Source organism: Periophthalmus magnuspinnatus, chromosome 9 (genome assembly GCF_009829125.3).
Source record: "Periophthalmus magnuspinnatus isolate fPerMag1 chromosome 9, fPerMag1.2.pri, whole genome shotgun sequence".
Lineage (NCBI taxonomy): Eukaryota > Metazoa > Chordata > Actinopteri > Gobiiformes > Gobiidae > Periophthalmus > Periophthalmus magnuspinnatus.
In genome coordinates this window covers 17,267,304-17,285,160 of record NC_047134.1, presented here as the reverse complement: position 1 = coordinate 17,285,160, position 17,857 = coordinate 17,267,304, and the positions used below count along the sequence as shown (strand labels likewise).

Genomic DNA, 17,857 nt, shown 5'->3' with positions numbered 1-17,857 from the left:
CACCTGTTTAGAGGTTATATAATGCACCTGCTTCAGTCTGCATCATGGTTCACAAGATGCACCTGTCACAGACCCTGTCCATACTGCTTCTCTGCCTCCCACTCCCAGCCCGTAAGTAACCTTCACATTACAGGACTGTAAGGAAAGCTAAATTAATGACAACTTGAAAACCAATATTGGCAAAACTTTTGAGTGTTTTGACTATGAATTTCAAATGAAATGTTCCGGGTAACCTGTCAGGAGCAGTGCATAAGCCAAAGTGCAATGCTCACGGACCCATTTCCAGATCTTGAGCTAGGTTTGGTCAAGTACATTAACCTTGTCAATTTTGTTCCTCTTGTCTTCTGCAGTGTTGCAAGACAGAGCGGTGTGGCAGTTCAGGGCCATGATCTTGTGCACCATGCCTGACAGTTTTCCCATTCTGGATTACACAGACTATGGTTGCTACTGTGGCCTCGGGGGCTCTGGAGAACCAGTGGATGAGCTTGACAGGTAAGTGCAGATAAGAATGTACAAAACATTTGCTATAAATATTCTATAACCACTGCATTGTTTAGTTTGGGGTTTAAATGGTTCTTTTCTAAGATACTTAAAGTGCCTTACATTGCATTATTCATTCACTACACACTTGGTGGTAGTAAGCTACTTCTGTAGTCAGTTGTCCTGTGGTAGACTGACACAGTAGTGGTGTTGCAGCTTTTTAATAACATCTAAACACAAACACCAATTCATATGTCAATATTACAAAGTGTTAACATATTTAATTCCAAACATCAGCCATAAAATTCAGCATCTGATACTTATGACTTTATAGTTTTTACTTGATGCTTTACCTCTTTTTTTTAGGTGTTGCCAGATTCATGATCAGTGCTACAGTGACGCCATGCAGCACAAGGACTGCTGGCCCATTTTGGATAACCCCTACACACATAAGTACCACTACAGTTGCGACAAAACCACCAAAACTCTCACCTGTTTGAGTAAGGGTTTGTTTATTCTAAGACTTTTGGGCAGGTTCTCTTTTACCCAGGCCAAAATCTGTTAAAAATTTTAGACTAAACTTCAGTAGTATGAAGTACCCAGATGGTTTTCATGTCACGGCTGAACTTGAGGTCCACAGCATTCTCTCTGAAAGCCTTCATTTCCTGGATCTCACCCACATACTTAAGTCAAGGGCTGGGGGTAGTGCCTGGGAATGATCCAAGAGCTTTGTATAAATTGGGTCATAGAAATGAGACATGGAAGCCCATAGCTCTGCCTCTGTCTAGTGATGCAGCAACAATGAACTTTATTTTAGTTCTTGTTTTATGTGTAGCAGGTTATTATTGGAAACTACTAGTTCCTTTGCTTGAAGCAATGAAACCATCTTGAAATAACAAACCATACTTTTCTGCTATACTGTTTGCACCCTTATACTACAGGATGCTATTGCAAACTGCAGTAGCTGTGCTGGACCTCTCAGGCCAGTCTCCAGATCCGATGACAATTGTCTAGCACAGATTCACTACTGTTTCTACCTTCCAGGGAATATTTTGATTTGTATACTGACCACTGGCCCTAGTGTATGTCTCCACTTCCTACGTAATTCAACCAATAATGGCTTACAAGAACAATAGCCTCAGCTATGAGTATTAATATTAAACCATTTAATAGCACTGTATACATTTGTTTTTTGTTTTTTACAGAGAAAAACGGCCCCTGTGAGCAGTTCATCTGTGAGTGTGATAGGAAGGCAGCCATATGTTTTGCTGGAGCTGGATATAATGAAGAGAACGCGCATCTCCCCAGTGACCGCTGCAAATGACTGACATACACATAGTTAATGCACCTGCTTTTCTTCATGTTTTTATTCATCTTAGAATATAAAAACATTCCGCAATAACAAGGTAGCCAAATTGTTTTACTTTGTGTTGTGTAGTCAATTATTTACAATATGGAAAAATGCCATTTCTGTATACTATACTATGCCTCTTGAATGTCTACAATTATAGATCTAGTAATTGATTCTTAATGAGGATCCATTAAACAAATGATTTAGGTCATAAAGTTCTAAATTTCCTCTAAACCTGGAGCTGAACAGGCATCAAAACCATAACTGGCTACATCTTTGGGTTGCATGTTATATATACATTGGTCTCACAGATGTAGCAGTACATGAGGTTACAGTCTGCATCATTCCACAGTTTGTGTCTGAGCTGCCCAGTTTTCCCCTTTCTTGCTGTAATCACTGTAATCCCAATAAAACATATAAGCACAGAGTGAAGGATACATAAGATACTAGGAGATAAAACATTTAACATATTTTTATATTTTACATGGATAGAATTGGCACTTCCATCCATCCGTCTCCAGTGTCACTCAACAAGTCCAATGCAGTAGTTTTCTCCAAGGTCAAGTACTTTTGAAAGGTAGTCCTAGTAAGAAAACATGACAAAAAAATCTTTCAAAAATGTGAGAATGGGAATAATCAAATATATATTAAAGACTGCATGGTACAGTGTATAAATCACACACACACACACAAAAACAAATAACTTAATTATTACCAGTTCCTTCACATTGTTTATAACCAGCATATGTCCTTTAAGTCTTTGGCACTGCTCCAACGTACTGAGGTAGTTGATAGAAATTAACAGCCTTAATCGAAAGATACCCACCCTTCTTGACATTATCTTTATTGGTGCCAAAATCAAAGTGGGTTGTGATAAATAAATTATGGAAGTAGATGTGCATTTACATTTGCAGTTGTAATTCAACCATAGCTAATCTGTAGCTGGAGCTTCCATAATTCTATAAAGATGATTCTCTCAGTCTTACTGTGGACTTCAAAATGAGCTGTCAACAAAATTAATGAAGTAATATTTAAGTTGCTGTTGTTAACTTTTAAGTAAAAAAAAAAAAAAAAAAAAATGGGCGCAAAAGGCACTTTGTTGGCTGCATTTGAAAGTTGTATTTTTATTTCATTAACATTTCTGCTTATTTGAGAAACCGGTTAGAAAATTGATAATCTACATCAAACACAGTTTGATTATTTTATACTGAATAATATTAACTTGCCCATACTGCAAAAAACATTGGCTAAAGACAACTGGTAAATCTTTTCCAAAAAATTAATTAAAGCCCTCTTGAGAAGATGACACATCTCCCCTAAAGCCCGTTCAGCACACAATTTGATGCAATGATTTCTCATAGACAGCTCTCCAAAATACTTATTAACAATTAACAGCACTACTATGACTAATTAAAAAAGAAAAATGGGGTTTAAAAAATTCTGGGAAAAACATATTTAAAAATATGGGAACAAATCCTCAAAGAGTCAATCCATCTTTTCAAACACCAGATAATACAGATATCTGGGATGAAAAATAAAATATTAGGTGTTGGTAAGCCTAAATTGAAAAATCTTATGTTTTTGAACCAACCCTCAGTCGCCGCTAGAGGTCGCGCTGAATAGTTTCACCTCACGTGACCTTAGTTTCAAATGACTTCCGGTCTCGGTCTCGCACTGAAATAGAAAATGGCGGCTTTCGGACGCGTTTCGCAGGCTCTGGTGAGGTCCAGTTTGATTCAGAACCGGCGACAGCTTTCTGCTGTTGCGGGAGGCCACGGTGAACAAGCAGGTAATCTATCTTTTTTATATAACCATATATGAAATATATTATAACCATGTTGTCCCGGCAGTTTGAGAATGACCTTGCTAGCATTAGCTTCTGGTAGCGAAAACAGCACCCCTTTATCAATATGAACATCACAACACATTCCACATATCTAAAAACATCTCGTGATACACCCATAGCCTGCTGTACCCCCTCTTTGTTGCCGATGACCAAATGTATTCATTGTACAGTGACATTTTGGTTCATGACTTGCTAAAGTAATTGACCTCGCGTCCAGTTACTTTCATCTAACCCAAGTAACATGTCCTTATATTTTAGCAAAGACATGGAAGGTCCTTTCTTTCGTGGTTGCCCTTCCTGGCGTTGCTGTGTGCATGCTCAACACATTTCTGAAGGAACAACACCACGATCATGAACAGCCAGAGTTTGTTGCATATCCCCATCTCCGAATTCGCTCTAAGGTGAACTTGCATTATTGGAAACAATAATCTGCCGAGAGTGATAATGTGAATTTACTGAAGTTTTTCCTTTGTTCTGCAGAAATTCCCATGGGGTGATGGAAATCATTCACTTTTCCACAATTCCCATGTGAATCCTCTACCTGATGGCTATGAGGGTCATGATGAGTAGACTCTTCCTCTAAAAAACCTCATAACTGGCTTGGGACCAGTCCTCACTCCGCTCTGTTCTGGACCACATGCTGAGCTACAGTTTACTTTTCTTTTTGTTGTTTACCAATGTGCTTGATGTATTAAGCACCCAAACTTACAGTTCATTCTTACTTGGACCATATGACAAAACTTCCTGTGTAAATTAAACATTAATAAACTTAACTCTGTCTTGTGTTTTCATAGTATGAAGATGGGGTGAAGTCACTCTTAATTGCCGGTAGGGGTTGTAACACATATGAGTCTGTCTTGTGACAAACAGTGCCATACCTATTCTGATGACGATGTCATTAGTTATTGGTCAGAGCTGACACCTGCATAGGGTTCACCGAGACAGTTATGACACCATGACCCTCGCACTGGTCATGGGACATATCTGTTTTGATCAAAACCCCTGCTGTCCATTGCACCAAGGGGCAACTCTGCCAGGGGTGACCTTTTTTTTCCCCCTTGGGGCCAAATTAGAATCCAGGCATGTGGCGAAGAGCCAGTCAAACACAATTGTTATATCAAATGCTTATAACTCCTTTTATGTGCTAGGGATTGGAATATGCACATGATAGATCTATGTATTTTCTGGGCCTGTGGGTTCTTAATGTTTGTCTTCAGTCATTTAGAATACAATGGAGCAAGGTAGGTTTCCTATTACTACATACAGTAGTCATTAGATTTAGATTTGTTCCATGTGGGAAAATATACTTGGATGGAAACAACCAAACTCATGAAATATGTTTTATACTTGGCATTTTGTAGTCTGCACCTAGTTCTTTAATACATGGAAGTTCTTCACTGAAAACAATGTATATTTGAATAATAACGATACATTACACAAAATAAAGGTTATCTTGTGATGTAGCATGATATTTTTTATCTTTTTTTTCCTCTCCTGATTAATCCTACGCACACGCCCCCCTGGTGCGTCACTGAGTTAAGCCTCTCTCCGCCTTTTCACGTGAACGCGCTTTAAGCCGAATTAAAAAATCCAGGGTTAACAAAGCCTGCGGATGTCCCTCGCCTCAGTGGTACCTTCCTTCGCGACCCGATTTCGCTGTCTTGTTGGTGACAGAAGTGGAAGCGTGTGGGACGACAGGGAGAAGAGTAGCTTAAGCTTGACTTTTTGCTGTCACAATGGCGGAGCTGTACGATTTGATAAGTAAATCTAGCCTTGAAACATCTCGGATAACTGCGTCCGTCCAGGCTGCAGTGGAAGGCGAGAGCAATCAATTATCGATCGCAGCACTCATAGAAGCAGAACGAGGTAAATAATAAATGTACCAACAATACATCTACAAATTGCTACCATTCATTACAACTATGATTAAATAATTAAAGTGATTTTTTATTTTTATTTCATTCTTACAGAACTTCAAATGATGAGGAAACAGGAAAGAGCACATTTTTTCAGCACCAAAGAGCAAGAACTAATTTTGAAATTGTATGAAGAAGAAAGGGATATATTAACGGCAAAATCCAACACGTCAAGTGCTTCGAGGTTAAGAGAGGAGGCATGGCAGAGAATAGCTGACAAAATTAATGCGTAAGAATAAACGTTTTGGCCATTAAAGGTTTTATATTGTCCATTGTAATGGGAATGTAATTACATTTCAGGGCTTCAGACAGTGGCTACAAAAGAAGTTGGCAGCAAGTAAAAATTAAACATAAAAACATCATACAATCAGGTAGTTACTATTTCATTCACGTTTGTCAAACTGAAGGGGATATATGGCCTGTGATTATATTTTGTGCAACTATTGAATGATAACCCACCCATTATTGAAAATATTATAGGAATAATTGTTTGTTGTCATTACAGCCAGACGACGAAGAGCAGAGATGTTGAAGAATGGATTTATACCCCCTCTGTCTCCTACAGATGCCATGCCACAAAAAGACAGGGTCCGAGTAGAAGTCTTACCGTCAGCTGAATGTATTGAGCCACTGAGTGACACTGAGGCATCTAATGCTTATATTAATGGTAAGTTCCTTTCACCACAGTGGATATTTGAGACAGCGTGACTTAAGTGTGACTATTACAAATTAACTTGTATTTTTTAGGAATAAACCTCTTTCATGTCTGTGCAACCTCAGTGGTTCTATTATTATTTCAATGATGTTTAATGGTTGTTTAAAATAAAATCCAATAGCCTAATACTTGGGGTCGTATATTGACATGGGGTTACTCCTGTAGCTGCCTCTATCGATTATTTTAATAATCAAATAATCTATTATCTACTTTTACTTTGCATAGTAGTAGTTATTTTAAGTTATGGTTCATAGTTAAAACAAATACGTTTTTTTTCATTATCTTGAAATAGCACATTTAATCTTACTTACACATCAGTATGTTCCCCAAACAGAAACATTTCACTTATATAAAAGACCAGATCAAATTGTCCCTAGAATCTTTATTACCAATTTACTTGTTAATAGACACTATTGTAAACAGGCCACATTCAGTGTGAACTACAGTTAGTTTCTATTAATTAATTTAATAGAAAATAAAGTTTAGTATCCCATCACTTTAGCTAAGAGTTAACATCTACATCTCGTTATCCTGTTGTTGTGCTTTGAGCTCTGTCTGTAGCACTGAGGTAGTCATTTTCCAGCTCTAGCTCCGTGTTCCGCTCGCTTTAGCCTGCATGCCTTCGCTTCTCGTCGTGGTCTTTTAGTGAGTATTAGTTTGTTTTTTATCATCGCTGTTTTCCTGAACAGTCCTACTGAACTCGGCTCCATAAACTCACTCGTGGAATTAAAATCCCCCGCTCTCTTCACTGTTGTGCAGTCTGTGCTGTGCACGTTCCATGCGGAAACAGGCCCCGTGCGGAAACAAGCGCCGCAATGGTTCCGTGAGCTTCGGTTTTACGTGGTTTTAACCAATTGTAATAATTAAACGAATCATTGAGGCAATAAAATAAGAGTTGAAGCTTTTTAGTAATTGATTTTGGCGATTAATTGTTTCAGATCTAATTCCATTTGATATTTTGTACAAACAGTATCAGGTCATCCAGTTATCCTGATGCCTGTAACAAAGACTGAACCGGAGAGCGTGAGCAGTGATGAGACAGACGTCAGTGACACCCACTATGAAGGTGTAAGTGTATATTGTGGTTCAGTGTTGTTAATGCAAAACATGTGATTAACATTTTTGTTTGTTTGGTTGTTTGTTCTTTTTAGCTTGATGTGCACAACCGCACTTTGCAAGAAGTTATTTCTGTTGGTAATAAAAATGATTCCAGTAGCGGGACTGTTGAGGTAAAACTGAGATTATAATCTCAATAACTACAAAAAAAAAAAAAAAAAAAAAAAAGTAGTGGCAATAATATTTCTATATATAATTTTCATTTTGCAGGTGCAGAAGGATGATTTAAGATCTCTTTATTGCACATATCTCAAAAAGGAAATTGAGAATCGGGAACAGCTGATGGCTTATCGAGCACTAAAAATGAAGAAGTTGGAGAAAGAAATTTTATTATTAGATAAGCAATTAGCGTGACAATTTATATTCTGTTTTACAAGTTTGATTCATTCTACAGCAATACATTGGAACTATTGCACACCAATAATTTTATGACTCATAATAGAATATAAATGGTGTGTAAATACATTATCATTTTCACTTAATTTCACACGACAAATGTAAAATTTTAAAAAAAGATTTTTGTATTTGCTTGGTCATTAAAACTGTATTTGCATTGTTGCAGCACGGGCTACACTAAAGCACTGAGGGGCACAGTGTAAGACTTGAAAGAAGGAAACAAGGGTTTGACCCAGACTATCGCCAGACTAAGTCTGCTCACAACAGTTCGTTTTAGGAGCGTGCAGACCTTTCCAAGTAGGCATTATGTTTATTCATGCTTTAATTTACAATCTTGCCTTTCTGTCTGATTATTACCTTTGTGTACTAGTCTACACACTTCTACCAAACCTATGTAGAAAATCATTGAGATGTTATTTATTTTTGCAATCTGGAGTTTTATAATAAATTATACTTTACTATATGGTCAGTTGTGTTGAGTTTTTATTGCACGTAGGCTAAACTCAACATGCATGTACATACTGAAAAGTGTGGATTATTAAAATCAGAATTCTTTAACAAGTTACTGTGTTCTACGATAACGATAGTACAAAATCTTAATATTTAATGCTGTCTTAAGAAATTCGAGAAGCAGCATCCCAGTTTCTCCACGGTGTCTAAGCAAAGAGGAGATCTGTTTTGAGCCTGAGCCCTGAGTGAAGCGACTGGGATGTCAGCGGAGCGCGTTCACAACAATCCAGACATTTCCAATCGGGACCAGATAATACGATCGACTATTATCTTTTTTTTCTTCCTTTTTTGTTTGTAATATTTTATCTATTTTTATTCTTACGTCTATTGTAATGTTTTAATATATTCAATAAAATACTTTAATATTTATTTTTTGTTTCATTGGATACTGGATACTATATTATAAATAAATTAGGCCAAAACTAATACTGCTACAACTATCAATAACATAGCACCATAATATAAACATTATGAGATGATGCAATGAATGTAAAGGAAAGAGGATTATTATTACATGCCTATTTTTTATTTCTGCTTGTGGGTTTGCTGTTTGTAGATACGCCGTGGGATTCATGAAGTTTGTTCCCTCTCCTTTGCCGTACCTTCACATGACTTTACTTGCGTGTGACTTACATTCCTCAAGTGGTTCTCGCTCCTTGTCAAACGGTAGTAACAGTTACAGTGGTGTAAACAGCGTCTAAACATTTTTCTAGTACGGTCGAGCTGTAAATTTGCCAAACGTTTTGCTTCTTGCTGGCGTCTTTATCAACTCTTCTAGTTTGTATGGATAGAGAGCCGAGGAGAGTGCTGCCTAAAGTTTTTCACTCGACTGCCAGTTCCTAGGGATTTAAACTAAATGGATACGAGATAGTTTTCGCAGTTAGTAATGGCTGAGCACATACCACCAGATTTAAGAAGGTAAGATTAGTTTGAGTTAATGTGTGCGTATGTGTGAGAGAGTGAATAAGCGAAGACCATAGTCTGCAGTCAGTGGCGATGATCAGTGTTTTAATGACCTAAAACAATGTTCTTTGTTCTAAAACAAACACAACTTTGGCAGTGCATTAACTTAAACATAAGACAAGTGTTTGATGACTGAATCATGTCGAATAAATATGTTTACGTTCACAATATGCAACTTTTTTCTTCTGCAGCTTCTTCTTCCTATATGATGGATCAAAAGTGAGGGAAGAGGAGGACCCCACAAGAAAAGGAATTTGTTATTTTTACCCCGAAGAGGTTTGCATGTATCAGAGCTTTTTTTTTTAGCAAAAACCTTTTTAACTAGGGAGTGAATTTCTGAATTATTTTTTTTGTTAGACTCCCATAGACAAACAGGAGTTACTTTGTGGACAGTTGGCTGGAGCAGGACGCTGTGTGTCTGAACTGTCCTCTTCACCTGTGCATGTGCTTAGGCTACGCAAGAATAAGTTTGCAATTCGCATGAAGGATGATTTCTTTTGGGTAAGTGCATTATGTTACTTTCATACTACTACTATGAATTTTATATTGACAATAATAAAGACCTGTTTCCTATCTGCTTTAGGCTTTGAGCTGCTCTGTTGATGTCCCCACTGCGAGTGTCTGTGAACTCCTGGATCACCTAATTAGCCTGTTTTGTTTCTACAATGGTTCTGTGCGACAAAGCTACCAGGTAATACTCCATAGTTACTGTACACCTTTGTAAAACAGGTGTTACTTACTGACCATAAAAGGCAAAAGGAACACAATTGCTAGCATATGATTAGATATCACAATGAGAATAGATGTTGCAATCGGTTAATAATTCAAACAAAAAATCAGTTTAATTACCCTACTGTCAACGTGACTGAACCGGCAAATGAACACGTCTTGTTTGTTTTATGTAGCTGTACAGACAAGATACTTTGGCTGCTCGATGGGCACAGTATCTCTCACACCACCAAGGATCCACTGATCTTCACCACATCTTCAGCTGCATGAAAACTATTGATTCAACAAATGTATGTATCATATAGTTTCAAAGTATTTACGAACAGGATACACCTCTGTCATTGTGGTATTGTGCAACTGTGTATTAGAGTTAGGGTTAAGGTTGACCATGCTAGAAAATACAAATCAGGATTACAAATATATACAAGGGCTTCTATTGCAGATTGTCCTTTTCTCATAGTTTCTAATCAGATTCAAAGCTGTCATATGATGACATGAGGAAACTATTTCAACTACTGGTAAACTTTTAACAGCTGTCTTTACTGCCCCAGTTATAAAAAGCTGCCATGTTTCCTTATGCAAACATATTTGATATTCACAACCAAAGTAAAAAAAAAAATCTCCTTTTTCAGGTTGACCCACTCCTACTGTTAAAAGCAGCTCTCATTCTTCAAGCTTGCCAACGGTGCCCTCTTGTGTTGGCAGGCTGTATCCTCTTCAGGGGAAGGTAGGGTTACAATTCGACTGGGCACTAAAGACTTATATATATATATATATATATATATATATATATATATATATATATATATATATATATATATAATATATATATATAATTTGAATTGATTAATATTGAAATTATTTATGCAGAGTTGTTAGCACTCAGATGTCACCAGCACTCACAATGAAGGTCATGGTTCATGAGAGTGAAACTTTTATCAAGGTATGACTTTGTATCGGGGAGTAAAATATTCAGCTCTGATGTACTTTATAATTTTAATTAAGTACTAATGCCCTTACATTTGCTTTGTATGACTTACTAATTTCAAACTCTCATGCAATGCTACTATTCATGTTCCTGATTGTAGGAGTTACGAGTTATGTCAACCAAAATGTACCAAACGTTTTATTGTATCTATTTAATTTCAGTCCCAAAGACACAGTGGTACAAGCGGCTCTAGTTCATTGGGTGAATCCATGAGCTCAGTCCCTGTGTTTCTGACCACATCAGAGTTGCATTATCTACAGTCTGCTCCAGTTGACAAGGAAATCAAGTACTGAATTTTTACACACATTTCACATATTTCTTCAATAAAGGCAAGCTAGACAATATATGACTGCATTTTGATAACTAGACAATAAAGCAGTTCCTTTTATTTACAAATCCAAAAGTGCCAGACTCAATATAAAAACATTAACATAAAACTAAATAACAACCAAAATAGCAAATTATCAGTATATTTTATTGCAATATAGCATGTTTATGGCTATATTTATATTATGTCTTTTGATTTTGCAATCACTAAATCATGAGAGATGTTTAATTTTAGTGTTTATTGTTTAGTCTTTAATCTCATATGGTGCATATTGTCTTTCAAGGGCCCACTCCACTCCATGCAAAGATTCCCAACCAAGGAAGCCACGTTTATCACGAACTTTATCAGATACCCTCTCAACTGACTCCGACCCATCTGACCCAGGATCCTCCCAGTCCCCTCTAAAAAGCCCCTGCAGTTCTTGTAGGTCTTCATCTGATAATGCGTTTAGTCCTGGCAATGCTGACCAGCTTCTATCCTCAAACTCTCCTCTCCCAAATGGCAAACTCGAGGAACATGAAGACTCTTTTTACCACAGTTTTCACACTAATGGTGGTGATATTACTGATAATAGTATGAATAGTTTGGGGCTGGAGGCAAACTGTATAAATGGCGGAACAGAAGGATATTGCAGAAGAATGCTGGATTTCAGAGGAGCTGGTGAGACACAGGCTTCACATGATGGGTCGATGAGGAGGAAGAGTGATCACATGTTGCCCTCTAGTGGTACAGGATCACCTGACAGCCAGCATAATGACTCCCTGGTGCCCATGATGCTGTATCTTCATCGAGTCAAAGGGCTTGTGTTGGCCCTGCTAGTGGAGAAGCACTTTCTGGATGACTCTGCTTCCATGGAGGAAGTGGTGAGTGTGTTGTGTTGTTTAACGATAATAGCCACATGTAAGGCATTTAAAAGAAAATTGTGTCTGGGTGAGAGTCCTCCAGGTTTCCCCAATTGCCCTTATCAACCTAAAATATGCTTTATAGGCTAATCCTCCAGCTAGGTAGTCCTGAGAATACTGGGCCCTGACCATGAACTCAGCTCAATCTGGAAAGTGTAATTCATTCATGAATTAACTGTTGGATTTATATAGTGTCTTTGAAGATACCGAAAGCACTTTGCTGTGCATTATTCATTTACTCCACACTTTGTGGTGGTAAATTACTATTGTTGCTACAGCTGCCCTGGGTTAGACTCATGGAAGCAAGGCAACCAATCTGCACTATGGTCCCCTCCGACCACCACCAACACTCACACACCACATGCATTTCCAGCAGTCTCTCATCCAAGTACCAACCGAGCATAACCATGCTTCTGAGACCTGATCGGGCTTTGACAGGCTGGTATGGCCCATAGTGTGCCTCTTTCTGACTATTGCTCCAGTGACGTTGAAGGACGTGTCAAAATGTCTTTTGTTTAAATAATTGTTATTAAATACAGGAATATAAACTTTAAAATTAAATTATATTTTTCACTACCTCCTTAGAAAATGCAAATCAAATAATGATGATATAAAGAAAATCATTACAAAATCCAATGATCTAGGATTCATGGAATGGATGAAATGGATTGATTAACCCAATCAAATCTCTTTAACAGTGTTTCACTACAATTGTTGGATCAAGAGTCATTTCTTAGTGAGTTGGAACCCACTAGTTTTATTTATTCTTAATTTCATCATTATATATGCATGATCTGAATACTATTGTACATCAGCCAACACCTCAAACCCATATATAAATCTAAAAAAACACTTCACTTATCAATGACCATATGTCATTCAGACAAAAGCAGCACATAGCAGGACAATGCCATCAGGACATGCATTTATACATGTTCAAAAGAGAATCCAGGTGTTTTTCTGGACTGTGACAGTAGGGACTAGAGGAAGTATGTGTGGCTGGGTCATGTCCCCCACAGTCTTCAAATTAAAATCAAGGCTTTAATAGAGCAAGACTAAATAACACCGTAACAGGTGAATAGGCTAAGTGACAATATTATTCAGTATTCTATATAATATATAATTCCAAAATCTATTAAAGCTCTGGAAACATATAAGTAAAATATTGTTGTCATCTTAAAAATAAATGAAAAAAATAAAATAAAATCATAATACAAATTATTACTATTAGTATTATTATTGTTATTGTTGTTAATATATTTTAAAGGTGTGTTCTCGAGTGCTACAAAAGTCAGCATTTTTATGGAACTCTTTTTTCTTTTTTTCTTTTTTAAATGTTTTTTTTTTGTGTTTTTTTGCCAAAGTTTTCACACAAAGTGGCTTTGTGGCTCTGTTAATGTCATACATCACAATATCTCCCTGTGTAATCCACTAACTCATTACAATTTGAATCTGATTTAGGCTTTTAGCTTCAGTGTGAACCTGGCTTCAAACACTGTTGGTATTAATTTAAGCCAGCCCTTCCACTTTATAACTACATGAGTGCACTAATTTATCTTTGTGATGTTAATATGTGCCTTTGTGGTTTGTATCCAGTATCACAGCAGCTTGGCCGCACTCAATGGACTGGAGGCTCATTTGAGGAGTGTCTCTCCAGGACCCCCAGCCGCTCAGGGACCCTACATTTTTGCCCATTTTGACTCCATTCAGAGCACGCTGACATGTAAAGCATCATAATACCTTCATAATACCCATCTTTCTCTCTATTTGCTTGATATAATTTTCTAATTCTTTTTCATCTTCCAAGCTTACATCTATTTGGTAGAACAAGTATTTAGTTTCAAGGACAGGGGGCTTAATTAACTGCTATTGCTACACATAGTAGGCTACAATGCTTACAGTTGCAGAGGACTGAATGGTTCAATGCAAAGAACCAGGTCACTTTTATTTCTTTAGATATTCACTGTCAAGTTGGAGGTATGTTCGACTTGTACAAAGGCCTTACGCAAACTGCTGGCATATAATAATGTCCAAATAAGTACAGTAATTTGGTGTATGCCTGTCCATATGCTGAACTTCCGGTTTTTCTGCAGCCAACTTGTCTGGTCGTCCTGGAGTAGTCCATGAGCGTCCCTTTGTGAGGGCCACTTCACTCCTTCACTCGCATTTCTGTAACACTGAAACTCTGCAGGAGGCTATTATCAGGTCAGTCCAGCAGCGGTGGAGTGGAGGTGGTGGGACAAGCAGAGCTGATGGATGGGGTGTTTTCAGTATAAATATCGGGGGTAGGGACCTGGGGTGTGGGAGATTTATCCAATATGTGACAACCTGGATATGGCTGCACACCTTTTCCACACAATATCTCTGCATCACAAAACATTCAGTACTACACTAACTTATTTTATAAAATTAACTTAATGTCATTACTAATAATGTTAATCCATGTCATGAAATTAAATGGCATAGAAGTCTCCCAGTCACAACTTGCTCTCGGATGCTTTCAAAAATACATTCTGAAAAATACGCTCTGCTTGTATCACTAATATAATCAGTAGTAAACCATGTTTTTGAAAATCCTTTACACTATGTACACTGTATGTTTTTATTCCTGAAAGATTAAAGAAATGTTATTTTGTATTTAGGAGTGCAGGTGCTGCTGTGTATGGGACCCGCAGTGTGGCACAGGAGACATATTTCCTCCAACACGGCGGATCAGTGAAAAACTCAGGCATCCCAAACCATCAGGACAGTGCCTTTTCTCTGCCCACCAAGGCCCGCCACAGACTGCTCAAACACGGGATCAACCTGCTTTAATGGCACATCCTTTAAGGTTTTACATGTGAATTGTATGTCAAACAGCACATATCATTTTATTTTGTAATAGAATTGCTCTTAAGACATGTGCAAAATTATTTACTGTTAAAATAGTTTACATTTAGTTTAGTTTTTTATATAGTCTTGTCTGTGTCCAGTGCAATTGTACATCTCATAAAAAACATTATTACAAGTGTAAATAGTGTGTACATTTATCGGCAAATTAAGATGTCTTTATGTTCTGTCTGTTTAATGAATGTATTGTACATACAACGTAGACTTGGAGTAGACATGTCTACAAGATCGAAAACTTAGAAGCAGCATTTTTGTGTTAAATACTTGTTATTCTCAAGTATTGTCTAATTTATTGCTTACAAAGTCTCTAAAAAGTTTTATTTTATAGTCTATAAACTATATAAGCTATTTCTCAGTCTGTATGCATGCTATGTTTAGGATATAAACCCTATACTGTAGCATTGATGCTTATAACGTAATTACGATAATTAAACGAGTTCACTATCTTCTTTTTCATACTGTACACGGTTTGTGCCCCTTTTGTAAATCAATCTTAAATCATACAGACTTCATCGGTGCCTTTACGCATCTGTTTCCCACGAGGCCTCGTGCTTCCCTTTAGATCGCTGCATACCGGAGTGTGTCCGTTTGAAAACACATTCTTGTAATATCTTATTTTTCACATTATAGTAATCTGTTTTTAGGTCACATTTGTAAATAGGGTCGCCCTTGATGGTCCAAACATGAAGTAATTACAGTCATTAGTCGTAGGTGAGTGTGAATAGAGGAGCCCATGGCTCATTGGGGCGCCTCATTATGCAGGCGCATTTTAAAGTCAGCAGCAGGGGGCAAATTGGTGGTTAGGGGCATGGACACAAAAGAGGGGCAGGGTCAGGATTCAAATTCTAAGTGGGAAGATGTCCCATTGTGGCTGGGCTTATATACGCGGCCCGAAAGTGCATATGAACAGTTTGCCCACAGACCAGTACAGAGCGTCCACTATTTGGGCCATCACCATGTCTGCGCGCACTTGGATTGTTTTCTTTCTCGTTACTGTCATCACTAGTGACACCGGGGTGTACAGCCGCGTGCTGTCACGCAGAACTACAGTGGAATATGATGAACGTGCGTCTTTACGCACGAACATGTTGAAGCGATGGAGACGCGGAATCACAAATGCGCACCGGGAGCGCTGTGCGGAGCTCACTGCGTCTTGGCTGGAAAACACCGAAGTGCCTCAGGGTGATGTTATGCCGATGCCGCTGCGAGTGCGGCCCTTTGCCCCCGGAATCTCCCACGGATCAGTATTCCCGGGAAAATCCCTATTCAGTTTTGTGCGCAGGGTTTATCACTGCTGTCAACAAAAAGTCCATTGCCGAAGCGTCAAAGGGATTCAAGGGCGACTCAGAGGAGGTAAGACAAACTATATGCAACCACTAAACAACGATACAATTTGCATTTGCATGTTTGTTTGTCAGTACTTAGACCATGACCTGTATGTAGCCTACTTCTATGACAAGTCAACTAAACAAAAACACAAGTCAGCACATGTACTTTCTGCACCTTGTGCAGGATGAGGCACTGCAGTTCGCAGTATGGGTTATATTGTTGGATTTAAATGTAGTTTGGTGCAAAAGTAATTGGGACCTAACAATGGCTTAATTTTGCAGCTGCATAGGGACAAGATATCTGCATACAAATGAGTCTTAGCTGGCTTATGTCTTGAGTAAGTTAGATGTCCTGCTGACAGATTAGGAGCTCTGAGAGTCAGAGCATTACATTGAAGGATATTTGACATTCAAAAGGAAGTGTCCTTTCTCTTCACTCATCTTCCTCCTTATTCTTTTCAGAGGCAGATGTGGAGTTTCTCTTGTTGAAGGAGATTTCTTCATTGACTGTGACAAGGGCTGAGCTTCACCTGCAGCTCTCCAACCCACACCATGCTCCTGTTCGGCCTGTGCTTCCATCACTGGCAAAACGCAATATCCCAACAAGGTAATCACTCAATTTCCAAACCATTCAAGAGTTAAGAATGAAACACATTTGTAACATGTGTATCTTTTGTAGGTACGGTTCTTCAACTCAAGGAGACATGACTGAGATAAGAGTGGACCTACAATTTATCATTAAAGCTTTACAGGATGTAGCTGGAGGTACTGCTTCTCCTGGACTGAGCCTCGTGAACATACGGAGTGAAGAAAGACCCCATAAAGACAGTGATGATACAGCAAGGGATCTAGATTTGGGTTTAATCTTGGACTGTGGTCTATCCTGCAAGTTCAACAATGTCCACATTTTACATGCCCCTTTCATAGTCCTCTATTACAAATGATTGGAATACAACCAATGGAAGCACAAATGGGGAAAAATACATGCACTTTTTCACTTTTATTAATTTATGAATGTAATCTTTTGTAAAATATATATTATTGTATAAATTGTGATTATACTGTGAGTTTGATGCATCACATTTATTTTAAAAGAATACACAGACAGTGGCAAAAATGCTGAGTTGTGACTTCTATCAATAGATGCTGTCCACTTTGTTCAGCTGTGTGCTCCTTTTTTACAGACACTACAATATGAGCTGCTATTTTGAGACATGGTTTTCACAGTTGGTACAGAAAAGTAGAGAAAATGGCACCTGGACAAACAATGGCCTGTGCATTTGCTGCAATTCTGCTAAACATAGTCCAAACGGTACATACATTGTATTTGACTTTTTCAGAATCATTGTGATTTCACTACATTTGAAGCCTTACACGAGTGCACACTGTTAAGTCTAAAG

At 38.0% G+C, this 17,857-nt stretch overlaps 5 protein-coding genes across 5 annotated transcripts; all 5 read left to right on the top strand.

The window, feature by feature from the left end:
- The first annotated feature begins 21 nt into the window (after positions 1-21).
- Positions 22-1,804, top strand: LOC117376121 (phospholipase A2, minor isoenzyme-like). The gene is made up of 4 exons (XM_055224230.1): positions 22-111; positions 299-492; positions 847-980; positions 1,686-1,804. The coding sequence occupies exons 1-4, from the start codon at positions 22-24 to the stop codon at positions 1,802-1,804; spliced, it is 537 nt and encodes a 178-aa protein (XP_055080205.1).
- Positions 1,805-3,482: 1,678 nt separating this feature from the next.
- On the top strand, positions 3,483-4,450 carry LOC117375856 (cytochrome c oxidase subunit 6A, mitochondrial). The gene is made up of 3 exons (XM_033972209.2): positions 3,483-3,620; positions 3,936-4,078; positions 4,158-4,450. The coding sequence occupies exons 1-3, from the start codon at positions 3,518-3,520 to the stop codon at positions 4,245-4,247; spliced, it is 336 nt and encodes a 111-aa protein (XP_033828100.1). The 5' UTR covers positions 3,483-3,517; the 3' UTR covers positions 4,248-4,450.
- Positions 4,451-5,199: 749 nt separating this feature from the next.
- On the top strand, positions 5,200-7,785 carry LOC117376120 (uncharacterized). Its single transcript, XM_033972526.2, has 7 exons — positions 5,200-5,543; positions 5,648-5,822; positions 5,894-5,964; positions 6,099-6,260; positions 7,279-7,376; positions 7,460-7,537; positions 7,635-7,785. The coding sequence occupies exons 1-7, from the start codon at positions 5,414-5,416 to the stop codon at positions 7,776-7,778; spliced, it is 858 nt and encodes a 285-aa protein (XP_033828417.2). The 5' UTR covers positions 5,200-5,413; the 3' UTR covers positions 7,779-7,785.
- A 1,145-nt stretch (positions 7,786-8,930) lies between these two features.
- On the top strand, positions 8,931-15,591 carry hps4 (HPS4 biogenesis of lysosomal organelles complex 3 subunit 2). Its single transcript, XM_033972204.2, has 12 exons — positions 8,931-9,248; positions 9,485-9,569; positions 9,651-9,794; positions 9,877-9,984; positions 10,199-10,312; positions 10,655-10,749; positions 10,893-10,965; positions 11,172-11,296; positions 11,622-12,201; positions 13,837-13,963; positions 14,334-14,445; positions 14,883-15,591. Exons 1-12 carry the CDS (start codon positions 9,217-9,219, stop codon positions 15,052-15,054), a joined length of 1,767 nt encoding a protein of 588 aa, XP_033828095.1. The 5' UTR covers positions 8,931-9,216; the 3' UTR covers positions 15,055-15,591.
- A 73-nt stretch (positions 15,592-15,664) lies between these two features.
- Positions 15,665-17,468, top strand: si:ch211-170d8.2 (uncharacterized protein LOC571755 homolog). Its single transcript, XM_033972525.2, has 3 exons — positions 15,665-16,482; positions 16,920-17,064; positions 17,137-17,468. Exons 1-3 carry the CDS (start codon positions 15,987-15,989, stop codon positions 17,399-17,401), a joined length of 906 nt encoding a protein of 301 aa, XP_033828416.1. The 5' UTR covers positions 15,665-15,986; the 3' UTR covers positions 17,402-17,468.
- The last annotated feature ends 389 nt before the right edge of the window (positions 17,469-17,857 follow it).